General features: G+C 36.0%; 3 protein-coding genes and 1 long non-coding RNA gene across 7 annotated transcripts in view; 1 reads left to right on the top strand and 3 right to left on the bottom strand.

Moving 5' to 3' along the window:
* Window positions 1–7,438, bottom strand: part of LOC123322124 (syndecan) — a 53,485-nt gene extending 46,047 nt beyond the window's left edge. Inside the window, exon 1 of one of the 2 annotated variants that reach the window (XM_044909968.1) lies at window positions 7,138–7,438. In XM_044909968.1, the coding sequence (XP_044765903.1) occupies window positions 7,138–7,203 (66 nt within the window). In that variant the 5' untranslated portion in view covers window positions 7,204–7,438. The remainder of the gene's footprint in view (window positions 1–7,137) is intronic. The other variant, XM_044909970.1, reaches the window with a different exon arrangement.
* A 765-nt stretch (window positions 7,439–8,203) lies between these two features.
* On the top strand, window positions 8,204–16,177 carry LOC123322123 (probable peroxisomal acyl-coenzyme A oxidase 1). The gene is made up of 10 exons (XM_044909967.1): window positions 8,204–8,457; window positions 8,516–8,675; window positions 11,775–11,943; window positions 13,115–13,238; window positions 13,433–13,677; window positions 13,740–13,900; window positions 14,209–14,371; window positions 14,429–14,757; window positions 14,820–15,075; window positions 15,129–16,177. The coding sequence occupies exons 1-10, from the start codon at window positions 8,334–8,336 to the stop codon at window positions 15,387–15,389; spliced, it is 1,992 nt and encodes a 663-aa protein (XP_044765902.1). The 5' UTR covers window positions 8,204–8,333; the 3' UTR covers window positions 15,390–16,177.
* Window positions 16,178–17,800: 1,623 nt separating this feature from the next.
* LOC123322125 lies at window positions 17,801–18,258 on the bottom strand. The gene is made up of 2 exons (XR_006539052.1): window positions 18,068–18,258; window positions 17,801–18,008 (listed from the first exon to the last, which is right to left on the bottom strand). It is a non-coding gene; the product is annotated as an uncharacterized LOC123322125 (long non-coding RNA).
* A 42-nt stretch (window positions 18,259–18,300) lies between these two features.
* The window catches only part of LOC123321388 (protein grainyhead), a 93,987-nt gene continuing 84,329 nt past the window's right edge, over window positions 18,301–27,958 (bottom strand). For 2 of the 3 annotated variants that reach the window (XM_044908947.1, XM_044908950.1), the window contains 6 exons: window positions 22,753–22,847; window positions 22,525–22,680; window positions 22,054–22,233; window positions 21,614–21,994; window positions 21,095–21,159; window positions 18,301–19,737 (listed from right to left, as the gene is read on the bottom strand). In XM_044908947.1, the coding sequence (XP_044764882.1) occupies window positions 19,611–19,737; window positions 21,095–21,159; window positions 21,614–21,994; window positions 22,054–22,233; window positions 22,525–22,680; window positions 22,753–22,847 (1,004 nt within the window). In that variant the 3' untranslated portion in view covers window positions 18,301–19,610. The remainder of the gene's footprint in view (window positions 19,738–21,094; window positions 21,160–21,613; window positions 21,995–22,053; window positions 22,234–22,524; window positions 22,681–22,752; window positions 22,848–27,958) is intronic. The other variant, XM_044908949.1, reaches the window with a different exon arrangement.

The raw sequence follows: 27,958 nt of genomic DNA on the forward strand, positions 1-27,958 counted from the left end.
AACCGTGAATTTAAAACTCTGGCGTTGATTCCACATAATAATGAATGAAATTCGAACTTCTTCGGCTTGTTTATACTTTGAGGGGATAAAATAATCAATAAAACACAATTCGATTACCATACTATTATATGTCGAAGGAAGAGAAAAAGGCAGATATCCTTGAATGTAATCCTAGTAGAATTCATTAATATTTATACGATACGAGTCCCCTTTTTATGTTAATACAAATGAATGAATTTCGTGTAGTGTATAGTACAGATCCTTCAAGTCGAAACAAAGCTCTAAGTTTTGTTGAATGAGGCGAGATACACTCAACTATTTGAATTCTTTTTTTACTGCTTGGGAGCTTTCAATAATTCTCAATTTGGCCGGAGATATCTCCTATATCCTGCATGTAGGGGTGTTATATGTTTGGGGGTGAAGAAAAAGCACTACGAAGTCTTGTACCTAAGCCACGCGATGTTCTAATGTGAATTTATTATGTACTTATTCAATTACTGAGTGGTCTCCTTTGATGTCACCAAATATAAAAAGAACATCTGATTAAATCAAAGGCAACTATCGATAGAATTGCAACAACCATAACGTTTTGGCTTCGTCACCATTCCATCCTTTTGCCCTTGAAATGAATCACTTAGGGCGCCGACTTGGGAGAGTACTAATAAAAAAAAGAAGATTTTCCACTACCTCTTTCTCCTCGGACCACCTCGTGTGTGCTATTAAATGCCCGGCCTAATAATTTAGGACTCGATTATAATGATTAATCCTAAAAGCCGCAGTCAGATTTCGAACGTTGTTTTTTTTTTCGACTTGCATGAAAATCTGTGGAATCCGAAACAATTCATGAAAACTCAATGTGTGCAACGAAAAAAAGCATTGTATCAGGAATTCGCGTATAGAAATCCGATGCCCTTTAGGGTATGCAGATAACCATTTCAGTTGTGGTAACCTGGAATCCACAAAATGTAAAAACATTCAGGTTATCATGAATCAACATGAATAGAGTGGGAAAATTCATCTCTTCCAATTCGACTGGATTCTCTACGATATTGAAATTAAAGAATGACCAAATCATCCTCACCAACAAGGAATCTATCCATTTCTGGCACAAAGGTTGGGGTTTTCATTAAAAAAAACCATTACTCGTAGAAGGAGCATGATAAACTCCTGAATTATACCTTGGGTTTCAACGAGACCCAAAAATGAGCCTGCACTTAATTCCTGATCAGAATTTTGGTACAGTCGAGCTAGCAGAACGAGTAAAATTAAAAAAGCAAACAAAATAAATTAGCCCAAAATCCCAAGCCATTCGGATAATCACGATATGGTAAAACATTGTTTCAACTTTGTTTCTCGCAAACACATAATACTAACACTCAGTTTTTTGTTGCGGAAACGTTTTATGTCTAGAGCTATTCCTACAACATCCGAACTTAACGTTATGGAACCCATAAATACATCGGGGTATAGAAGGCTTGACCAAAGCGGGGCCAAATGACTGTGACCAAACATCTACAAACCGGAAACACACGTTTAAAACGATGAAGATTCTCGGTGTGTACAAGAACCGTTGACAAACGCCTAGAATATAAAATATTCGTAGGACTAGCGAGCTTGGGATCATCTAGGTTCCTCTAGCAGACCATTTCATTTTCTATATATCCAGTATTGGAAATTACGAGTATATTCGGTATTAAAATGCCATTTTACAACAGAAATGGAAAAGAAGGAGAGCTGAACGTGTCAGATTGATGCAAACGAATTGAGGAAAAAAAACGAAATCATAGTTAAGATACTAACACTAATGAAGATAATCAATTTAACGACTAGTTCGGTGTTTATCCAACGTTAACTGTTCTACAGCTCTATGTATAGTCGCTGCTTCATTCACTATTTCATTTCGGTCTCAATCTATCTAATCATTTTCCGCTTTAATTAATTAAGGCAAATGGATAGAGGGAACCATCTTCGAATGCATTCGATAGTGTTTAATTCGACCGTAGATAAATTGCGTAAGATTGTTTGTTGAGACAGCCGCAGGTATTTGGTAATATATATTCACTTCGTTCGATTGAAATCCACTTTGACTATATTGAGTTTCGTGCCAAGTTAACTGGTTCTGATTCTACGTATATGCAGATGTCCTCTGTGTGGAAATTATTCTGCCTGATGGGGTTTGCACAACTACGCTAGGAGAAGAATATTATACCACTTATTATGAAGGATAAGGAATGTGTCCACGCAAACACAGTCAGGCGACAGGTAGTGGTACCATCGTGGAGCCAAACGACAAGGATGAACTTAACACTTCCTGGTTTCTTATGGTACGCGCATATGCTTACTTTTGCCGCTTGTATATAACGCTACCGAGTAACAATTCTGAGAGTACCCTGCAATAAATACTCATGAATTTTCAATCAGAAACGGCTAGTTAATAGGGTATACAGGATGAGTCTTTGACTTGTGGATATATTTTAATAGCATCAAAAGAAACACTATTTTCCTTCACCATTATTTCAGATTCGAGCAAGATAAAGTGATATAGCCATTTTAAGTTTTCATAATGAGCTATGCCACCTTTGGAAAAACGAAATTCTCTTCAGAAAAACAAGCTAAATCAATGACATTACACATCTGTGCTTTTGTGCATCTTTCAAACAGTGAATGAGCAGAATTGGAAAAAATGGTAAAGTGAAAAAGTGTTCATTTTGATCTCGGGAATCTTCAGTTAAAATTTATGTTCGAGTAAAAGACTCGCCCTGTATACTCTGTAACTGAGATTATTCTAGTTCGTCTACAGACATCTGTCCCGTTTTGATAATCTTATTGTTCTATAATAAGTCACAATTGAGTTCTGATCTATGGCATGGTCGGGGATCCCTAAAACAAATAATCTTTTTAGTGGAATAACCTCCAAAATCATCCGTAAACATTCTGGGACTTTGTTTGTTGGAAGATATATTTAGGCTTATTAACGTCGTATTCTTGGAATGCTGTCGACTTGTTTATCGAGAAAACGACTTTTCAAGTTTTTACTACAAGATAATGTTTATTCCGATATATACCGAAGGGAAATATATGATGGAATGCTTTCGAAGGAGCTGGTATTCACATTTTGATCAGTACGCTCAACGATTCCTCAGAAAAAGGTAATAGGAATACAATCTGAATGATAGTATGGACCTCTTATGGCTTTATGTATAGACCCAAGGAGATCAAATGAACCAATTTGGATGATCCTGAATCATATTGAGGAAAAATTCAGTTTTCAAGTTATGTCAAGTCTGAATGTTGTATAAAGTTAACATTCTTTCCCTTGTATACCAGTGTTGCGGTATAGCAACCCTAATTTTACATCTTTCTGTACGCTTCATCCGATCTGCCCTTGACACTCAAACAATGCGCTGATTAAATCATACAAAATTATGCAGATAAATTTAGGCCCAAAACAATCCGCAATAATCAACCAACTGCAGCACATGTTTACACAGCTATGTAACATAATTATCTACGAATATCTATCATCAACAACAAAGAGTTATTTAAGGATCAATGAACTGAAAATTCTATTATTACCTTCATTTGCTTATCAGTACGTACAACTCCGCGTGAAAAACTTCTTCATGGGAATATTATCGTATATTATATTATGGATTCGATTGCAATAATGAATTTCACGCAACACTGAAAACTCAGATCGACAAAAAAAAGAATAACATTCCAAGTGAAAAACGCATAATTTCAATAGATAGGTATACTCGTTGGTGAAAATAATCGTACTCATAAAGTATATCAACCTACTAACCATCTGTGATACGAAAAACCCAGGAAGACTTCCAAATTCTGCGGGAATTCAACTAGAAAATCATACATTGAACTGGGATGGTTTTCAAGTAGATACCCATATAATTAAAACCATCATAACCATGAAATCTGTCGGACAAGGTGCCTACGTCAGAAAGTATTTTATGTAGATCACAATATGATATAAAATTGGGTGTTCTCATATGGAAAAGGAAGGTGGTATCATGTTTCATCACTCTAGGCTATCAAGCCAAATATAATTTTACCTTTTGCGCTAAGTAGAGTCGATTCTTTCTAAATCATTCTCCTAGCCCAAAAATTCTAGGAGTTATCGACCGATCGAGCACTGTTGTGTACATTTTGGAGGAGATTCTGAAGCATTCAAAGTGGCACAGAATGAAGGTTCAATAGACTTATTGTTGGCAATTGTTGGAGTGAAAACCAATTCAGTATTTTCGAGCTAAGCTTCTACACTTCTTTTTTCATCAAAACCAAGTGGAGACTGAAGAGGAAGAACGAGAAAAACAAAACTATTAGTCGGTAAAACTTGCCTTGTTAGGGATGAATTATGAAAATTATTTCCATGAAGATACCATAAATTATGATGGCGATGAGCAACCTCATCTGAATAATGCATAAAGATGACTTTAACAATTACATTATGATCCACTGATTTATACCAAATTCACAGTACATTTTGCAGACGAATTTTTTGTTGTTCCATTCTTAAACTGATGAAACCTTCCATTTATTTACACTAGTCTCCTTAACCATTAGTTTTTTGAAATCTACATATCATTTGAAAATATTTTCGTCTCAAAGGTTCACTATTGGGAATAATAGATACAAGAAAATCGTTCGGGGAAAGGACCTTGGAAGAGACGAAACAGCGTATGAAAAATTTACGCGATTTTTCTAACAATAAATCGATGGAATCCATAAGGGCGTCTTTCTCGAAATCGCAAGTGCGTTGGGACCCTTATGGTATGTATCGCAGATGTTGACTATTGCCCTGAGCCATTTAAATGTGAAAGCCTTATTGGATCCTTCGAAGAGCTTCAACGCCGCATAGTAATTCAATAGATGGTGTCTCGGCATTTATGGACCCCGTTCTGTACCCCCACAATAAATTCGCCCGTAATACACCAACAGAAAGTCACTTTGTTATGATTCGAACTTAAGGGCGCCATACACGCCCTGGAAATTCGCGAGGAAAAACTGGATTCGTCGAGAAAACCATAGAGGAATAAGTGTACCAATAATAAGTTCAGTTTCTCCATACACGCTCCGTCCGGAATGTACAGTTGTTCCTCGAAAAATTTCCGGACCGTGTGTGGAATCCATTAGATACTTTCAACGTTTCAAACGCGACCACTGAAATAGGAAGAAAACGATTCGAAAATCGCGTGTCTTTTAGCAGTAGAAGCTGGAAGAAATTAAAGGTTTTATATACATGACAATACGAAGTTCCTTGCTGACGTGACAGTTAATAATATTTTGACGAGTCGGTGTGCTGTGCATGAAGTAACAACTTCCGGGAATAGAAGAGGAAACTTGAAGGCGATATTATTGAATATTGGATGTATTTCAACCATACAGGGGTCACCGAAAAATAGGGATCGTCTCATTAGTATTGGGATAATCCGAAATAAGAGAAGTTTAGAGAATAGGAAACTAGAATATTTCACCTTTCGTAAGCAACTACGGTTTTCAGAGTTATCTCAAAGTGTTCAAACATCGAGTGTAATACTTTGAAGAGAAATGCTAAAAGCCCACAAAGTACGGATAATCATATGGTATTTGATCGTGAAAGCCTCCAACAATGTAGTGGCAATGGCAAAATTACTAAATTACAGGTAAGAAACTAGTAAAAATACCAGAGGTGTAACTTCAAGGTATTCGTGTATGAGAAATTTGATACCTTCTCTGTATGAATATGAAATATCCATAAAGACGACTTTAGTACGACAAAATATAGTATCAAAACCGTACAAGATTTCGATTTTTTTGTGAATATAGAAAAGAAAAACTATGACATCAAAACTCATCTATATAAGGATAGCTGTAAAACTTTCTGCGTATGAGTTTTGATCTCGGTTTTGATGTCATAGTTTCAAAATCAAAGTTAATGATATAAATAACAATTACAAAACTTAAAGAATCAATATCAAGAATCATAAGTGACCTTTTTCATCTAACAGGATGTATTCTAAAAGTTTTAATTTAATATTGCCTGAAAAGCTTATGGTATTGGAAAGCTTTTTATGTGTGGATGAAATTCAATACATACTCCAGGGTTTTTTAGGGAAGAAAAAACGACAGTGCCAATTATACGTGTGTACTGTTTTCGAAGTTTATGAATTATTTGCAGTGTCGACTAGGGTGAAAAATTGTTTATTTGGCGCAACTTTTTCATTAACGTTGTTTGTCATTTGAGGCAGTTCTTCTTGAATCTTGCGAAATACGGGAAGATCCATACTTAACCAGGATTTAAATTAGATATTTGTGTTGTTGAAACCTATTTTTCCAAAAATTCAAATAAATCAAACACTCTATTCATCTGAAAGTTTAATGAATTATGATTTTGACCGATAATTTTGATCGCCGATAATTTTGGAATTGTTTTTTTTTGTAGGTTGTAGTAGTGAGTTGACAGGTGAATGAACCAAAAAAACAGATAACACTACCAAGAAACACGACGTTTTCCTTTCACAACAAACAACCGTCTCGGCAGTTTTTCGTATGTCATTATAAGTGGAAATTTTCAATAAAAGGGGAAATTCTCCCCTTCGTTGGAAGCAGGTATGGCTAATTTCGTGAGCTACCTATATATCGAAGAAGTTGAGATTATGAAACGAAGCAGACGGCAACGTTTTTGAGCCTACGATGGAAAAGGAATTTGAGAGGTGTGTGTGTGGTCAAATAGACGAACTTATTGGTGGATATACCCGAGGATGTACTCAGCTTATCACACCTGTATTTGAAAACAAATATTTACAATAACCCATTATCTTATTCGGGCACCTTACATCATTTCTGAATTCCACAAGTTGAAAACGAACCTAAACTATATACTGGGTCAAGCAGTTGTTGCAGTATACACATAATAGTGGGCAGATACACTCGAAAATGATTCGAATCAAGTTAGGGATTCGCTCTCGCGGTGATGAATTGGCTTAATTGTCCGAATTAAATTATTAAAAACGTGCGAAACAAATGCTAATTGGCCGATTGAGTTAGTCCTCATTAAGGACGAACTGCGTCAAAACACGAAATCGAGACCAGTCAGCAAAGGTTAAAAACCCAACACATGATACAACATTTGTGTATTACCTGTATAGCGGCAGCGAATCCCGTCAGGACTGCAAAACACAGGATCGCGTATATCCTCAAATACATCACTAGATAGAGTTTTTCTGCGAGTCGAATAAACTCGACTTTGTTTTATTTGAAAACTTAATATGGCACGAGAAAACAAGGGAACGGGAATACACATTCACGTTCACTACTCAACTAAAGTGATCAATGAGGTACGTTTCGTCGGACGGAGTGTACAACACATTTCTCTCAGAAACAGACGGCTGTCCCTGATGAGCTTCATAGGATGCCATGCGCTACGATGCGCGCGCGTTGTTCGAAACTGATTGTTAACACATTCACGACGTTCTATCAACAAATACTTTCGAAAAAACGTCGAAAAACTAATGAATCATTTATTGGATGACGAATCCGGACGGTCTCCATCGATTCACGTGAAAACATGCGCTGGATCGATTCCCCATTGATAAATCAGTTGGTGGGACGATAGAAATTAAACAAAAAATTTCGAAAAATCAAAAGCCACAATGAAATATCAGTAAAAACATACACAACAAAACAAATACTCGGTTGATGTAAGATGAACACGTGTCTGAATTATTTCACGTATCATAAATACTCAATAAAATGCTTTATATCCCATTCTATTGATATTTTCCCAAAACATCCAGATTACACTTTGAAAGAGTCATTTCCCTGATTGATAAACTTCATAAAATGATCTCAAACACCGACACAGACACTGATCTCAACTGTCGCCATCTAACAATACACTTCTAGAGTTCTCGACAGAGTCGGTGATAGCAGAGTCTCTGGTGATAGTATTCTGAAATGGTTTTGTAGGAATAGAATCCTTCGACTTTATCCAGAACAATTTTTAGAATTCCATAAAAAATCAACACTTTCAAGTCTCTAAAATCGTTTATATAAGAAAAAAATTGGTCATTCAATGCACACCCTCTACATGCTTGAATTTTATAAATAATGTACAATATATACATAAGCTATATACATATGACCTAATCATTATGTAAAGATCGTCTGTGTAGCGAGCTGTCAGTGTCAGACTCGGATTTGTAGGTTAACCTTAGCCTTCAGACTTTGAGTTTACATATCGGACGGATTTGAGTGGCAAACAAATTCGTTGGTAGGTCGCTGTGGTGTTCGCTGTTCAGTGTATTCCAGCGACAATTACGTTTATACGACTGAAGATGAACGGAACAAAGATAAATGCCGATTTGCAAAAGGAAAGGGCGAAATGTACGTTCGACCCCAAGGAATTAACGCACTTTTTGGACGGGAGCGAATTGAAAACGAAAGAACGAAAAGAAAGAGGTGAGATCGATATGGGGGACACACATATAACAAATTTACAAAAATTTTCTTCTTTCAGAACAATTCTTCCTCGAAGATCCCGAACTCAAGTCAAAAGTGCCTATGGAATATCTGAGCCACAAAGAAAAATACGAAGAAAATGTTCGAAAAGCTTGTGTAATATTTCGTAAAGTGCAGGAATTGCAGAACGCTGGTAAAGCTGGGATGGAAAACTACAGGTGAGTCAGAAAATCGCACCAGGCAAAAGACGGAAAACAAACCTCTCGGAGTGTTTAAATTTTAAGTGCTTTCAAAGGTTGAAATGGAAAATCGGGAGAACAAAATTTCCATCAAAATAACTTTATCATTGGCCAATTCGAATGATTGATAATAACTCTCGTGATATTTTCTGTACGGTCTACATATATTTTTTCATTACATTTTATACGTCGCGTCCGAGAATGATTTCGAAATACCTACAAAGAAGAAACAATACAAAAATAATTATCTGATGTTCTCTCATTTTCTCGTTCTTCTCTAAAGCTGAGCAATTAAGTGAAGAGAAACATACGAAGGTGGGCACATACCATATCAAAACAGGGTAAATTAGATATGTGCATATTTTCGTCATGGCCTTGAATATCTCCGATTTGAAAAAAGTGGAAATTTTGCAAACGATCGTGTCCAAAATAAATATTTTGCAGAAAACAAGATAGGAAACAGGCTTATACTCGATGACCTCAAAGAAAAACTACCACGACCAATTAAATTCCTTGTTTGGTTTGTTTGGAAAAAGAATTCATTGGACTGTTAAGTTGTGCGATAATTTTTATAGCAAGTTTCTTTTCCGCCTGTACAGTGGCCATAAAAACGTAGATATACTGCCGTTCCACTTTCTTCCATAATGAACATTTAAATATGTTCGCCATCAAATGTGATGTTAGAGCACTCAACCGAATCAGTTTTAACCAGAACTGAAAGTTTTCACAAACAATGTACGAAAAACGAGAGGTATTTACCTATTTCAGCAAAGGAAATCAATATTCTTGATTTTCTACATAGATTCCATAAAGCGAAAGTTGGATAACCATATCCAGATTATATTAAATAATTTTTCTCCCTCAATTCGAAGAGATAATAAACGAACCATTAAAATCCGTGTTGTTTTTAATCCCGTGGAATTATGGAATCAACCCAGATTCAGTAACAAATTATCTGAAATCTCTCGTTGCTTCCATGAACACAGATAGTAAACAACAAAAAAATTGGTGCATCTATTTATACCAAAGCATCGTTGGTTACGAAAACTCATTGTGAAAGATTATCCGACTGAGGACAAAACATAGATAAAGGATCGTAAAACGATAAAAAATCAGCGATTACACGAAAGTAATCCTCGACCTGTGAATATAAGAATTGAACCATATCTGGTTGCATCGAATTTTAGAATAATCTTCAGAAAGATATAACTCCGTGACAATTTTCAACTCTTCTACTTCTGTATCAGACCAAGCGGATTGAATGTCTGCTGTGGATTTGCTTATATTGACATTTTCATTTGTAAACCAATTTTGTCCAATAAAAACACGAATATTTCATTATGCAATAAATTTTCTGAAACGTACTTGGGTTCAATAAAAGTCTAAGTTTCTACATATTTGTTAGACATTTAATCTAAATTGACATTCAATCACAAACCGCCAAATATATGTTTCGTTTATGAATTTATTGGGTCGTGGAAAAATAAGTGTATGCTAATTAAATGTAATTGCCATTAACGAAATCCTATTTTATATACGATTAAATGTCCCTCAACTTACTGTATATCAGTACATGATCCTTGAATAATAAACATTCTTTGTATTTGGGACATGTAGATTTCGAAAAACGAACAAAATGTACGATCTGTACGAATAACGCGGATAAAAAATGATCAATTTTGATCCAGCTTGATTGAAGTTGCAATATGTATTCCAAATTGAATGATTTTCAGGTTGGTATAAAAAATTAAAGGCGGAAACTAATGCAGGAAAACGAGTTTTCTAGAACGACAATACAAAACGTCACGAATCTATGGTGAAATTACTTCCACCACTATTTCTCACCGAAGGAATACGATAAATTGGAGATGTCGCAATCAATTTTCACTTTTATCTCCCATTTTACAATCGAGAATAAGTCTATCTCAACTACGATGATGCTACCGGTTTCATTCTGGTCAGACGTGAAATCGGCAAGATAGATTTCCTGTTGAAATCTTCAAGTTGACCAACTTACACGATAGATTAGATGTTGGACCAAGTTCCAAAGTACGGACTTGAATCTCTAGTCGTTGCATTTTGCGAGAGAGAATTATGCATAATTGAAGTTAATCTTACGCGGATGTTCAGCGTCTTCTGGTTGGCGAAAAATATATCAAATATCCCATCAGTTTAGTATTTTGTTTTTAATTCAAATTTTGACAAATATTTCCGAGAGAAATAATTTATCATCAATTCCTGAAATTTCCCATTAAAAAATATCTCCCACCCATTGGAATCCCAAACAATTGCTTGCCCGACTATAATATATATTCGACCTTTAACTGAGTACCTCAGAATGTTATCAGAGACAATTGAATTTATCACTGAAAAATATAATAATACTCTTGTTCCTATCTTACAAGTTTCGACTCACAACTGTTCGAAATACAATTAGCCGCATACCAAGGATAAAACAATTTTTTATGCACCACATACCTATTTGTGAAAGACAACTGAAAAGATATTAATTACAGAATTTACGATAATAAAGGAAATGTCACCTTTAGAAACGCCTAAAAAATTTTCTCACATTTTAAACCGTTGACCTTTTAACATTTCCAGAATCATTTTGAATGGCATGAAATATAGTACACATTGTACAAGAACTGCTAGTCAAAAATTAATGATATTGAATTAATTTCTGCCTCTCTTCAGAAAAATAGAATAATAATATTTCAAAGAAATTATGTATTCATTAACGTTATTTGAAGAAGTATGAAATTTTACGAAAATTTTCGAAATTCTATGTGTGTATGTATGTGCTTTTTCTATGCGAAGGCAGTTTTTCCTAGAAGAAATCTCATGAAAATCCACGACATATTATTGTCCCCCTTCTTGTTATTCAGATAAACTTGATAGCACCAATAATTTCCAATAAACTAGATTTCGTGGCCTCCCAATGCCTCTCCTACTTACTATCAATTAATAATTATATTAATTATAGTATAGATTTCAATGTACCTTCTACTCACGCTTCTATGAATCTGATTTAATCGATATTATTGCAAATGGACTACATGAGTCTTTTTTCCTCAGAGAAATATTAGGTGGCCAACTAGGATCGGCGATTTTACCAGATGGCAATCCGCTTACGCTGCACTACGTTATGTTTATACCCACTTTATTGGGCCAAGGAAGTGTGGAACAACAAGGTGAATGGCTAAATAAAGCATGGAACTGTCAAATTGTTGGAACATACGCACAGGTGAGAAAAAATACTTTTTCCTTGAGTTTCCATATTGAAAAAGAAACATGTCATATTGATTAAAGGTTACTTTAGGAGGTGCTTGATGCATTTTTCTTGGAACATGATCTCCCATGATCTCAAACGTGCAAGCAGGTTCTGTTTGTGGTTAAAAGCCATTATCTAAACGACATGCGTCGACAGAAATTCCTTCTATGGGAAATATGAGGAAGTGTTTTTATTGTATGTTTTATGACCATTGGGAAATCCTAAAAATCGGAACGAATTTTTTTTGGCCTGCCCGTGTCTGTAAGGACAAATTATGAGGTGCGAATTTGACGATAAAACCTTTTTTATAGATAATTGGTGCGAAAAAAATTCGAAGCTCAAGTCAAGCCGTATGGGTCAAACGAACCGCACTCGTAATTTTTATTGAAGCATATGTTCCTGTCACTTCAATCAATTTATTACTACTTATGTGTCCGAGCCTATCGTAAATTCTTCCAAAAGGACTAAGCAGGCTCGGTTTGTGCCAATTAAAGCCGTTATCTAAACGACATGCGTCGACTGAGATTCCTTCGATGTGCATTATGAGGAAGTGTTTTCGCTGTATATTTAATGGGACATTAATGGCCATTAAGGAATATTAAAAATCTGAACGAACTTTTTTCTTGCACTTCCAAATAGAATGAGGTCAAACGAACTGCGGTCGTGATTTACACTAAAAGGTATGTTCCTGCCACTTCAGTCAATTTATTACCACTTATGTGGCGGCAGTGGGCGCCTATCGTTAATCCTTCCAAGAATATGTGCACGTGGACGCAGGTCGGTTTATGGTATTTAAGCCAATTATCTAAACCACATGCGTCGACAGGAATTCCTCGGATGTGAAATACGACCGCAGTGATTTCATTGTAGGTTTTTTAGACTATAGAAAAAAGGATCAACATTTGCATCGCATTTTTATTACCTACTCTTGTCACTCTTCACCTCAAGGAGCGTTGTTTATGGAATATTTCCCCCTTTTTATCGGAATTAACGTGAATGAATAACTAAAGGTCTGTTTACACGCTCAAGCCATTTTCACAAACCGACAAAACCTTTATTCAAATTTTTGTAATATTATTTGTAAGGAAAATCGAAAATCAATATGCATATTACACTATATAACTTCTGGTTCTTCAATTTTCAGACAGAACTTGGCCACGGTACTTTCATCAGAGGGCTCGAAACAACTGCCACGTACGATCCAAAAACTGAGGAATTCATACTGAATAGTCCAACCCTAACTTCGTATAAATGGTGGCCCGGTGGATGTAAGAATTCAACAATAATTTTTTTTTATTTCCTCAAGACTTGTATCGAATGATCCAATCGTTGATTTTTGGTCTTATATTTTCAATGATAACGCCAAATTTGAATTTAGACCTTTTATATCACTTTGGTATGCATGATAGGAGCAATTTTTTTGAAAATCCGCAGTATTAAAGGTGTGTTCTGTTTTTTCTAGTGGGCCATTCTGCAAACTACGCCATAGTGGTGGCTCAGCTGCACAGCCTCGGAAAATGTCACGGAATTCACCCTTTTATCGTTCAGTTGAGGGACGAAGATACTCACATGCCACTCGAGGGAATCATTATAGGCGAAATTGGTTGTAAGTTGGGCATGAACGGAACGAACAACGGTTACCTGGGTTTCAAGAACGTGAGAATTCCGAGGATGCACATGCTGATGAAGAACAGCCAAATTCTGCCTGTGAGTAAAAAAGAATTTCAAGCGAAACGGTTTATCTGAAGGAAAATGCTTGTTGAATTCAGGATGGCACATACATCAAATCTCCCAGCAGCAAACTGACCTATGGTACAATGATCTTTGTGAGGGTGATGCTTGTTGCTGACGCTGCTTGTTATCTAAGAAAAGCTGTCACAATTGCTACCCGGTATAGCGCCGTTCGTCATCAGTCGCAGATTAAACCAGAGTAAGTCACTTCAAAAATATATCTACGAAGATGGCTTCTCCATTTACTAATATCATGACGTTATTTCTAACTTGGAATAAATTCAGTAAATCAAAGGCAGTTTTTCGTTGTCAATATGCTCAGACAGGTCGATTAGTGTTTTGAATTGCCAGGCAAATATCTGTTACTGAATAATGAGCGTGCAAAAGATATTCAATACTTTTTTATTTTACCTAAATAAAATTGGTATGAAACTGTTCCCCGATTTTTTTCACTAATTTGAATGTAAGAAGACCATAAATAAGTTAATTGATATCTGTCCTTCACAGCGAACCTGAACCTCAAATTTTGGATTTCGTGACTCAACAATACAAACTGTTCCCCTTGATAGCCACGATTTTTGCTTTTCGATTTTCTGCCAACTGGTTGTGGGAGGTGTACAACGAAGTGACGTCAGAGTTAGAAGCTGGAAAGTTGAGGAATTTACCGGAAGTAAGAGCACTTGAATTTCGCAAGAATTCGATTTTTTATTTTGACTGTCGTTTATAGCTTCATGCTATGGCTTGCTGTCTGAAGGCGGTCTGCACGGCAGATGCAGCAAATGGCGTAGAGCTTTGTAGGTTATCTTGTGGAGGTCACGGTTACATGACCTCTTCAAATTTGCCCAATACCTATGGTTTGGTGACTGCGATGTGCACGTACGAAGGAGAAAATACCGTTTTACTTCTACAAACTGCCAGATTCTTGATTAAATCATGGCAAAATAAAGAAGAAATAGTAAATTTGGATACCGTTGATTATCTCTGTAAACCAGAGGTTAGACCATTCGAGAAATCGGTGAATTGGATCATTTCCGCCATGAAGCTAGTTGCAGCAAGGTTTGTACCGAAAATTTCGTTTAGAAAAATGCAAATTTTTTTAATCGTTATTTTCAACACAGAAAAGTTGAACTAGCTGCCCAAAACATCGACCGCCGAGTGAAGACAGGAAAGGTCTATGAAGATGCTTGGAACGAAACATCTGTTGAACTTGTTAGTGCTGCAGATTCTCATGGAAGAGCTTTCATCTTACAAACATACGCAAATACTGTAGCAAGCATAAATACTCTATCTCCACAATTAAAAGAAGTGATAGTTCAGCTCCAGCAACTATATACAGTATACACTGCTTTGAGATGTGTCGGGGACATTTTAAGGGTAAATTAAATATCTTTATATATAGATTAAAATTCAATTATTCCTCATTTTAGTTCACCGCTTGTCAAGGGAAGGATATCAGCGTTTTACAATCGTGGTTGGAAGAACTTTTAGCGGCTATCAGACCGAATGCAGTGGGAATAGTAGATGGTTTCGATATATCAGATGAAATTCTAGCCTCAGCCCTGGGTGCCTATGACGGTAATGTCTACGAGAGGCTTTTTGAGGAAGCTTCAAAGAGCCCCTTAAACGCTGAGCCTGTGAATAAATCTTTCCAACAATACTTGAGGCCCTTCCTCAAATCAAATTTATAATGATATTTTAGGAAATTTTACCGGGGGACCAGTCATAGTATAATTGAGTGTTTTTAGTTAAGTTCTTCATTGAATTTCTTGGGCGTGTTCACATTTGAACTTCTATTTCACTAAACAGTATTTTAGAAAAATTTCTCGGTTGAAGTGGCTTATTTTATATAGTCGACAGAGAGTAGGTTTAACTGGTCGAAGATATATAGGTGATATAAAGAAGTAATTGTTAATATATTTTTATAATTAGTTATTAATAACAGATTTATTTTGTGTTGCTGCTTCAAATTACTTTATTCATGGTGCATGATCAATTCACAAATATATTGTACCAAAAAATAGTTGAATGAACAAGTCAAATGATGAATGTATAAAACAACAGAAATAGTTCTTTTATACCTATATCCAGTCAATCATCACGCATAAGTTTCATTCCTACATTCCACAATGTTCATCCTTTTATCTCGCAGTGGTTCATCTCTTGTGATATAATAATTATATTTTATTATAACCTTTCACTTTTATATTCACTTTTTAGTGCCTCGTCCAAACTCTATGGCAATATTGAGAAAATACGATTATAGTATTCAAGTCCAAAGAAAACTCATCCATGACTACATTCGTTATGGTTTTATTTTTTTTTTTGTACAGTAACTGTTATTTAATCCATGTCCCCATACTGTTACGAGTATATTGCGTCCTTTTTGTGAAATTTTTTTATTCCACATAAAATATTACTCATTTCAATGCGATATTTTTGAAAAATATGAAATCACAATGAATAAATATAGTGAAAAGCAAAATGTGTTTTAATTCGATCTAAGGCATATTTTTTCGATGACGATGATAACAGTGTCCCGTTAAAATTTAAAAAATAACCGTATTTCTACTGATCAGGAGGAAGAAAAACTGATGAACTGTGAATTTAACCAGAAATACTTTTTATGGGACATTTTAGGCTGAAAAAATTAGGATTCCTAGTCAAGTCAAACGAACCGCGCTCGTAATTTCCATCGAAACACATGTTTCTGCCACTTCAATCAATTTATTACTAGTTATGTGTCGCAGCCTATCGTAAATCTTTCCAAAAGGATTATTTGCACGTGCAAGGAGCGTTCGGTTTGACGCAATTAAAGCCGTAATCTAAACGACATGCGTCGACTGAAATTCCTTCGATGTGAAATATGAGGAAGTGTTATTGTTGAATGTTTTATGGGACATTAATGACCATTGCAGAATAGTAAAAACTGAAGGAATTTTTTTTGTGGTGACTCTTACCCATGTAAGGATAATTTACGAGGAGCGAATTTAACCATAAAAACCTTTTTATAGTGCGAAAAAACTTCGGATTACTAGTCAAGTGGTGTGAGGTCAAATGAACCGCACTCGTAATTTCCATCGAAACACATGTTTCTGTCACTTCAATCAATTTATTACTAGTTATGTGTCGGAGCCTATCGTAAATCCTTCCAAAAGGATTATTTGCACGTGCAAGGAGCGTTCGGTTTGACGCAATTAAAGCCGTAATCTAAACGACATGCGTCGACTGAAATTCCTTCGGTGTGAAATATGAGGAAGTGTTATTGTTGAATGTTTTATGGGACATTAATGACCTTTGCGGAATAGTAAAAACTGAAGGAATTTTTTTTTTGTGGTGAACTTGTCTCTCACCCATGTAAGGATAGTTTACGAGGAGCGAATTTAACCATAAAAACTTTTTTATAGAGCGAAAAAATTTCGGATTACTAGTCAAGTGGTGTGAGGTCAAACAAACCGCACTCGTAATTTACATTGAAGGATAGGTTCCTGTCACTTCAGTCGATTTATTACTACTTATTCGTCGAGAGTAGGCGCCTAGCGTGAATCCTTTCTAGAAATGCACGTGTAAGTATGTTCAGTTAGTGTATGACAATTGAGCCCATCTGAACGACATGGGTCGACTGAAATACCTTAGATGTGAAATAAAGAATGTGTTATTGTTTTAGAAATATTTTATGGGACATTTATGACAATTAATAAATAGGACAAATCCAAATAAATTTATTTTTGTCATGCCTTTGTCTCTTTCCCATATAATGAGCATAATTTATGAAGTGTGAATTTAACCATAAAAACCGCGCTAAAAACTTTCATTGTAGCATATGTTCCTGCCACTTCAATCAATTCATTACCAGTTATTTATCGTAGTCTATATTAAATCCTTCAGAAAAAACCATACGCATGTACAAATAGGTTTGGTTTGTGGCAATTAAAGCCGTTATCCAAAAAACATGCGTCGAGAGAAATTCCTCCGATGGGATATATGAGAAAGTGTTATAGTCCAATGATTTATGAGACATTTAGAAATCTTTGAAATCCCAAACGTAATAATTAATGAAATGGGAAACAAAATAACACAGGAAAGAAGAATAAATAAAAAAAACAAAATAAAAAATATATTTAAAAAATAACCAGATCCCTGAGAGAACAAATGAAAAAAATAAATAAAAAGAAGTTCTGTAGCACACCATGAGAAAATTCAAAGTTACCTAACAAACGACTCTTATCGACTTAATCGCAAAACTCATCCCTGGGACCACGACCTATTTATCTGCTGCTTTTCGAGGATATCATCAAAGGGAGGAAATTCTGAAAAAAAACGTCTATATATAAATATGGGGTGTAAAATGTGAGAAAAGTGAACTCACCACCACTATATATGTACTTCCGATCAAATTCTCTGAAAGAAATTGTGATTATACTACAGAGGAAAAAGGGTGAGATAGGAAGATTCAGGTGGGGATATGGTTCACCCCAGCAGGAATGCGGGGTTGAACCATAGCTCGCGTAGGCAGGGTCGCGTACCTGAAGCGGACAATCCCCCTGAAGGAAAAATCCACCCGCTACCTTTAGTTTTAGGGGTTGAAAAAAATTCTGCAGGGAAAAATTCAGTTTTTACTTAAAAGATAATCATACATTTATAAAAAAAAAACCTTACATAATATAATATTGCGATTATAAGTAATATTGATTCACAACAATGTCGAATTATGAAATCAACTTTTTTTAGATGATTCTTACGTATATATATATTTATATATATGTATATATAATATCTGTTGCATCTGTTCGATATAACTAGAAAAAAAGATGATGGATACAGAGAGCTATTTTAACTTATTCTACTCTAATATCAATCAAAATATTACACAACTTCTCGAGCTGTGTAAAATAAATTAATAATATACAAAACAATGAAACGTCAGTTCAGTACCTTCTTCATAAAAAACTTCATTCAATTTTCCCACTTCGAAAAATGTACCTCGGAATGTTTCGATTTGGACAAACCATTCAAATAGAGACCCCAAAAAGCGAATTAATTATAAAGCGTTAAGTCAGGTACGTTTTTGATTTTTTTATTTTTCGCTGTTGAAAAAACGGAATTGAAATTGAAGCTATAAGTGCGGATTTTAACTTTTCTTTTCCAATTAAAATTTTTCTTAAAGCAAATATCACGGATTCACCCAAAAAATATATATCTATAACGATATTTGAATATCGTAAGTTTTATCTGAAACACCAACAAAGAGAAACTATAAATTTAGCGAATTAACTTTAGAAATTCAACTGAGCAACAAACTTTTAGATCTCTAAAATAAGAGGCTCCACGCGATAACGCGCAGAAGGGTTTATCACAAAGTAACGACGTGTTTATTTTTCTTCTGTCATGGCTTAGTTACTATTTACACGTATGTATTAAAAAGCTATTTACATTTGAAATATCCTCCCCGTCTCCTATTATATAATAACTATATAATCAGCTAATAGTCTGTACATGTCACGAGTTCAGATCATTTACATAAAGTAATTTTGAGATCAATAGTGACCAATTCGAGAAATTGTGAAAAAACATTACTCCGTTGCAGAACCTCAAAGTGCAACAAATATTATTTGTTTCAAGCGTTTCCTGATGCTAACCATAGCATTTATGATCACTTTAATATTTTACAAATTATTATCTGATGATATGAATCTATAAAAAAAAAACAAAAAATGGCTAACAATAACTTAAATCGTATTAAAATGATAGAAAAGACACTTTCAACATATCTACCAACTATAAACAAATATAAATTTCTACAGTGAACTTTTCGCTCTTCATAATACATAATAATATAAAACAATCACAACAGATCAATATAATATAAAACTGATTCGTAAAATTACAAATATAAGAGATATGGCAAGTCTTCATTGGTCCGTATATTCAATGAAAGTTATGTCGAACAGGTCTTCGTCTACTGCTTTCAATTCTAACAAGAAGAGATCCTCGTTGCAGTAATACGAAACCATATCGTCATCAATCTTGGCTATAATGCTGCAAGAAATAAATCAAACTCAAAACTGACACCCAATAACCAAATGAAACATCGACTTATCCTAGCAAAAAGGGCCGCCCAGAGCAATTCAACAGGAATTAGGGATTTTTTAACATAGCAAGAAGATTAAACTACTTCGTTTCTAAAAAGGGTAGGGGATGTTCCGAAAAATTGCTTCGAAACCCAAAATGGGAAACAACTATCATAAATCATTTATGATGCAAGGCAACGTACTGTCAACAATTCGAACGTTTCCAGCGCCCTCCCTCCCTGCTCGATTGTCGATTCCTGCAATCTGAGAGTTTGGACAAATGGATACATGCTGCCATCTTCACTCCGAGAGTTAGGAAAGTGAATTTAGTTGGTTCTGTTTCCTCTCAGATGGCGCTGCGGTATATCCCTTCACCATACCGATTACAGACATTGAATAAAGGCGCCATCAATAAGGTCTACTTTCGTCGAGGTGCGAGTTGTGTCGCCCTGTTTCGTACGAAACATCATGTTGAGGGTGATTTCTAGAATTTTGGAAAATGATTCGCGAACAAAGTCAAGATTCTGGATTCTTCGAATTGAAAGGGTTATTTTACTTGCCAGTCAACGCAAATTTCGACCCCATTTCGACCACCAAATATAGAATTGAGTTAATTTTCGTGAATCGGTATGGTGACTTGATGATTTCTTATCAGAACACGAAAAATTCGCATTCAACATCTTGCTGAAGATGGGGGAGGGTGTGAAATTATTTGAATTCGTGAATTAATCTTCAAAACTCAATAGTATAATATCACTCTGGAAATTTAGAACGTATTTATGAATCTTTCTGTGAATCTGAGGAAATGCTACATAAATATTCCTCCCCTGGTCGGCCCTGGTGGTAAAACTCATTGTAATGAGGGAAACATTGATACATTGAATGAAATGGAGATCATGGAAGAAATGAACTAGTCCTAGAACCTCACGTTCACAATTCAAAATAGAATTTCGACAACACACTCCACAAAGGGGCTGTTAAATTCAGAGAGTAAAGTAGAACAATTTATCTCAAGTATCGTTGCGCATGACTGAGTTATGATGAGATAACTCAGTCATGCGCTTTCGATCCTCATATTGACATATCAGCAAGCAAATAATGGTGGTTTTTATTGAGGTTTTGCTCTCTAAAATTAACTTATCGTAATTTTTGAACGAAAACAAAGGAAACTAATCAATGTTTGAGAGGTATCTTGGCTACCCAGCTGTCAGTTAGTAAATGCGGACTTGTTAGTGCTTGACCGTTAGTGTCCAGTTCACTTCTTCGCAGATACTCCAAAGGTAAACAAAGAAAAAAACAAAAGAATTGAGTCAAGTTCAACTTACCCTTTTTTGTTTTTGCGATACAAGTTATTTATGCTCGAAGCGCTAATTTTGTACTTATTCTCAATCTGCAAAATAAGGAAAACAGAATTAATTTCTAAACCGGGGAAGAGTAGGCAAAAATTTCTGTCTTTCTCTATTTTAGCATAGATTTAGAAGAAGTACTGAGCTTTTGGAAATGAAAAAGAAAACAAAATGCAAATAGGTGAAACTGAAAATTAGTCACGTGGAGCTAGCTAAAGTGAACTGTTCCCACGTTTCCGTCGATTAATAAGGAACAATGTTAATACGAAGTCATGCTACTTCGTCAGTTTGATTTTTTTTAATTGTTATTTGGGTAGTTTCGAATGAATGTGTTGAAAAGCCCAGTACATCCATGCGTGGTTAATAGAACCCTTCACTGGCGCTTCTGCGCCGTCTTATCTGCGCGAATCCAACGGGAAATCCTGACGCAAGTTAAGTCACCAGTCAGTGTGGGGTTAAGCGGGTAAAAGCGGAAGCATCTAATAAATTCGAACTTACAGCGTTGAGAAGGCCTTGCGTCGTCGGCGGCACCACGTGTAACGGCGTGTAGACGTCCTCGTTCTCCTGCCTGACGTACAGCATCACCCTCTCGTGCAGGGGCGGCGGGCCGACGTTCCCCGGTCCCCCTGCGGACATCTTCACGCGTTTGATCGGCGGCTGGAACACGTTCCCGTCCGTCGTCATGCTGTTGTCCAGCAGGCTGTCCTTCTTGTCAGCCTCCGGCGGGAAATGGTTGTGGAACTTCAACGTCGGCGTGGTCGGCGGTTTGACAGCGGGGTGCAGCAGGAAGGGCGAACCGGCCTTGACGTGGTCCACCGGACCGCCCAGGGAACCCTCCGCGTCGTGCGGGTAGAAACCCTGAAGCTCCATGGTCGTGAGCTGGAAAAACGAGGAAAATCAATGAGAGGATCTTTGGGGGTATTGAGGGAGATCCTTACCTTATCGAGATCTTCGGCGGGGGAGAATAGGACTGGAGGTTTGTTCAAATCGCTCATGCTGTAGAACTCGGATCTCTCGCACATCGGATGGTACAGTTCGTCCAGCTTCTTTCGGCCTGTCGCCGTCATTTTTCTCTTGGCCGCCCTCCTCTCTTCATCCCGCGTTTTCCTTTCGGCGCCCTGAAACGAAATTCCTGTCAGTCATGTCATCCTTACTCCTGCTAATAAGTTTGTATTGCTCTCTTTCAAAAATGTTTTATATTTTTTTTTTTCACAACGGTCATCACAATATTCTTCTTGTTTCGAACCCTCCAACAATCGTCATAAAAATGGGGTGAAATAGGGCAACACTTTTTGAGTGACCTGATGCCACTAATTAGATAGACTCGGATGTCAGTGTCCAGCCATATGTTTATGTTTTCAATTTTCTGATGGCCCCCTTTAATACGACAGGGTTTCACTCTGACTCACCTTATCACAAAACACTTTGATTTGGCAATAGCCCCTATGATAAATTTGTGTATCTCTAGGGTCTTCGTACGTATCGATCTGAAGGTGTAACGGAAGACCTTTCACTCCCTTCTGACTACTGAAATCCGTGCTCAGACATTGCACGGCAATGTTGATCTGAAAAAAAAGTAGAAGTAAGCATTTTCCCTAATTTTCACTTTCGTGAAGGTTGAAGGGGTGCAGTCTCACCTTAGCCGAACTTTCCAGCGGGTTCCAATAGATAGCAATGGCATTGTGTGCTACTTCCTCTATACATCCAACTAGACCTACGCTATTCTTCGTGTCTGAAAGAAAAAACGTACCTTGAAATATTTGAAGCACTACTTCATGTTCTTACTTTAATTTAACATTTGGTAAATTATACTGAAACATAACAAATGCTTAATTTCTTTCATCGACTCACCATATCTACCGGACAGCATGAAATTGAATCACGGAATTAGGAAATTACAGAATTCGAAAAATTACAGGAAGCCTATTCGTGAATGTGAAATATATGAAGAATTTGGAATTTGTGATCGCCACAGATATTTTAATTAAGTAATAATTTAAACGAATTTCCTAGAAGTTGATTGAAATGTATCAATAAGGCGGACCACTCAGAATAAAACGACCTTCGTAGTTGATAAATATGATATTATTTCCAGGCAAAGGTCGTTTTGCATATATTATCATCAAAATATATAAATCGACATATTTTCAACAGGTAACTAAAGGAAATCATTTCCCAATATATCTGTATAATAAATTTGATGAATTATAGCACGATGATGAAATTAATGTTCTGGTTTGTAGATCATTCCACTGGTTCTATAAAAAAATTTCATCGAAATACGCAACCTCGATAAATGCTAATCTAAATATTTTACGAAATCGAAAAAATCATTTGAAAATGAATAAAAAATCAATTTCAAAGTATCCGAATTACCTCAACTCTAACCAGAATTCAATTGAAGAAAAAAAATGCATTACGGAGCAATGAAAAACTAAAATTTTCAATAAGCACTAGTTTTTCTTCTTTTATTTTTTATATTCAAACGCCCAACTGAGCGAACCTGGGTCGAGAGCTGGGTCAAATGGTAGGTACAAAATTTTGAAACACTCCTGGTGAGAAAATGCAAAAAATTTCTTTATACTGATGAAACTCGTAAAAATTCAGAGCCGCTAATGATCAAGTTTTCCACTTCAAAGGTTCCTCATTGAAAATTGAACACTTGTGTGAATATCCTGAAAATCATTTATCCATAACTTTTCGAAGGAGTCAAAAAACTAGCTACGATATTTTTTTCCCTCGAATTAAACGAATAAAGAACCATGAACAATCTTGTTGTACCTGCCGATTCCGCAGATAATCATAATGTTAAGAAAAGAAGTGCCGAAGCACAAAGGGAAAGATTTGGGACTGACCATTATTGAATGTTTGGGTTCAAACTACCTGTATTATACCAATTTGTACGTCCATTACTCAAATTCCAAGGAATGAATCATTCTTTAGCCGTGAGTAGGCACCCATGATAAATGCTTCACTGATAAAAATTACGGAAATTATGGAATTTTTTCGATAAACAAGGTTTTTTCCGACAACAAATAATTTTTGAGAATCAACCAATGACATACGAAGGAGGATGTGGACAAAGGTTCACCGGGAAAGAATGTATCGATAGACTTGCCTAAAAAAACATGGCAAAACATTTTCGAAAATGCAGATGGGGAATGATTCACGACGGACAAACGATGTTCGAGTTGTGGACAAGTCGTTTCGCATATACGTAGGTGAATTTTCACCTTGAAATCGAATTATGTACGTACATATGTATATCTTTGAACGGCTTGAAATAGGATGCAAATGTTTTCATGTTCTTATATTTCCATAAGCTGATACATATATTTCACAAATCGCGGGTAATTCGAACGATAAATTCGAGCTTAACAATGGCAGAACGTATTTCCAGAGCCTTTCACAGTTTCGGCATCAAAATGCAACGAACAATAGTGATTCATTTCAACATTTTTTCAGTAATATAGATAAGCTTTTTTATGGAGTCGTTGAAGTGCCTGGTGTTAAATCCAGAAAAATAAATTGTTCAGCGCTATGCGGTCATCTCATTGGCGTGGCATCAAGATTTCCAATTCGAGACTAATTTGCATACGTTATCCTTCTTCCCAGTAAGATGCAGAAACGTTTGAAAGTACGTAATATTCGCTATTACGTATATCCCCCACAAGAGAGCGTTTCGTCAAGTGCCCCCCGGAGGCGTATTTTCAAGAATCCCGATGAATAACATCGAAAAAATTTATAGTTTATTGAAACTGTCATCTCAATTTCAAGATAACAATTCAGCGCATAATGGCTCTTAGCGTATTGCAACAAAGGATGGTTTTATCGCCGAATAAATACTAAAATCATTTAAATTTAAATTGGTGTTGGTTTAAAGGTCAAGCGTACACCTACACGCTTATAAATAAATTCCTTATGCGTCTAATAAGTGTTTTCTACGGAAAACATATAGGTGTACGTATACCGATATTGCGCGCGTTGAAGATTATGATTTGCGTTATTTTATCTAGATTGGCCGTTTCATCTTTTTATAGCATTCTCTGCGGGAAAAAGTTACGATTATTATTCCCTCAAGGGGAAAATCGTTCACACAGTACGACAACCTTTCGTTCATCTGGAGAGTTTTTTTATTGGTTCTGCAGCACTCTCATAGACACCGCAAAAATTCTCAAAATAAAGAATGAAAAACACTGAAATTTCATATATTGCTTCATCCTTCCTAGTTCTCACATTTCACTTAATGTAATTGTGAAAACTTTTGGGTTGTTGATTCTAAATGTTCATTATTCGACAAAAAAGTCTTTTAGACTGAAACTTTTCATATGGTTCTTCTTCTTTTGATTTAAGGAGAATATGGGATGATGAGAACTTGCATTTAATCATGTTGATCGATGTTCTCACAGCAAACAAGAAAAAAGTATGAAATTATCAGAATATATGTCCAAATTTTGTTCAGTTGGGAAAGGGGATGACTCATTCACGCCACCATCTTGAAAAAAAAAAGCCATTGACGCATTGACGTTCGAAAATACAAATAAGTACATTTCCCCTTCGAATTCAAACTCTCGTTAATCCCAAATGAGCATAATAACTCGAGATGAGTTCATTCACAACCACGTAATGACTTGGGCATCATTGGGGAGCAAAAAAAAACGTTTCGATAAATACCAGATCGAATGAAATCGAACAGGCCACCGCCCATCGACGAGAAAAGAACGTTTTTACTAAATAAACATTAATGCTTCCCACGTTCGAAGCCCACGCAGCTCCGTGTATCAAATTCAAATGAAGCATAATGAGAATTCAAAATCGATTATGCTCCATTTTAAAGTGATTACCGTACGTGGCGGAGACGTAATCTTCTTGGCTGCATATGGCGAGACAAATGTAGGAGTTGCTCGATCCGAACAAGTGTTAGCTCCCGTAAAAAATACCAGGAGATGGCGATTTTATACTGGAAAAAGTATTAAGTTATCGTTCCTTATGGGACGTTGATAGAACGTAGTCTGAGCGAGCGATCGGATTTTCATTATACAGCATTTTTCTTTGCTAACCGAAGACGACAGTTTTTCTGTACATGAGATACATATTCTAAAAGAGCAACTCTTTTGGTGACAAATCTCGAAATTTCATCGATCTCGGTGCAACCATTCGATCTTGAGGAAATTTTAACTGAACCCAACTTTTTGGGAATTTTTCGAAAGTCAAATTTCGAGTCGCATATCTTCCAGGAAAATCATCGTAGATCTAAAAATGTGATAAATATTCTACAAAACCAACACACTCGACACGCGTTTTATTATATCAATAATATCCTCACATAATTTAATTGTTTCAAATATAAAAGCAAAAGAACATACAAAACAGTACCGAGATTGAAAAGACCTTTGGACAGATGTGTCAAATGAATTGCGTGACCAAAGACGTTGTCGTGTTCCAGTTTGGACACTCTGTATTTACTCAGGAAGTGCCGCGAGGCTAGTTGGCAGTATCGGTTAACGCGCTTCTTCCACGGCCTGTTAAGTATATAGTATGATTTTCCGATTAAGTTGTTACATGTGTCGTTTTTCAGTCGAAAAATCTGACTCCCTGGCAATTGAATAATCTCGTATAATTCATTATTTCCTCCGCGACGCTAGATCGTGTTCGAAAATGTTTTTTTTTTTCTGCCAGCGTAACCAAAGAGCCGAGAATACAGGAGTCCTCCCATATAAATCACGATTATAAACAGCGTAGCTGAAGATGCATTAATCATTCCATTTTTTACCATAACTGTGTAACCGAACATAAATCCAACTAATGCAATAAAATCGAATGAATTTACATATTTAATTGCAATTGTGTTACTTTATGAACTCCGTCCGTACAAATCCTTAAAAAAATGATAGAGTAGCGGTATTATATTAGCCATAATATTTCAAGAAAGCGACTGTACATAATCAATTTGTACGTTGTTTGAAATTAGATATATATCATTCCGGCCTTGCCCAGAAAGCCGATACTGAATATCTAAAATACGTCTTGAATTTGGTTTTGAGGTGGCGTTCTTAAATTCGAAATAAACCCGCACTTATATATTAGCCATTGTGATATGTTCTTGGCATTTGAAATTGTCGCTCGTATTGAATTTACAGTCGCTTACGTAAGCACACCGAAAAAAAACTTGATTCATTGTACGCCTTGCGAGACGCAGAAAAATGAATATACACGAAAAGATAAATTGCGCTGATAAAACTGACCAAATTATCAGATAAATGAGTCCGTCGCGCCTTCACACTGGTGGGTGTAGCTCGAATCGATTCCTTTTCGAATTGGAAGATTTATCTGACATCGATGATGTCTTGAGGATACCACCAACACCCTCTTTTTTCATAACATCCTCGTGATCTTTCACGCGAAGCTACAAGGCCACACTCCAAAAATAATTGAAAATTTTGTTCCAATATTATTCAGTGAGTTCCACTCAGTATTGTAATCCCTATCGAGATTTCAGCGCATCTGTCAGTGATTTTTCAGAAATTATTGATGATAAAAAAATCGAGATGAAAATACACGAAGATGTCTTTAATTTACCCCTTTATTCCAATGATACTTCGAGATTTTCCTGACCCTTTTATCTGACAGAATTTCTCAATTTATTTCAAAAACAAGCGGACTATTTCGAAAAAATTTTGTCTGTGAGAAGATATCTGTTTGTAGAAAATACTGAACCAGAAATTAATAATATAGCATATTTCTGAAACGGTTTTGAATTATGGAAGCGGACCAGAGTACCTTGACTCTTGAATAACACAAATTAAATAACTGATAAGCCGTCCAATTAGTTATTATAATATT

The sequence above is a fragment of the Coccinella septempunctata genome, chromosome X (genome assembly GCF_907165205.1).
Source record: "Coccinella septempunctata chromosome X, icCocSept1.1, whole genome shotgun sequence".
Lineage (NCBI taxonomy): Eukaryota > Metazoa > Arthropoda > Insecta > Coleoptera > Coccinellidae > Coccinella > Coccinella septempunctata.

Excerpts from the sequence above, each read along its gene's own strand:
- LOC123322123 (XM_044909967.1), top strand. The coding sequence starts at position 8,334 with ATGAACGGAACAAAGATAAATGCCGATTTGCAAAAGGAAAGGGCGAAA. Across the intron at positions 13,678-13,739 it reads AGAACAGCCAAATTCTGCCT|GATGGCACATACATCAAATC; the intron begins GTGAGTAAAAAA and ends TGTTGAATTCAG. Across the intron at positions 15,076-15,128 it reads GTGTCGGGGACATTTTAAGG|TTCACCGCTTGTCAAGGGAA; the intron begins GTAAATTAAATA and ends TCCTCATTTTAG.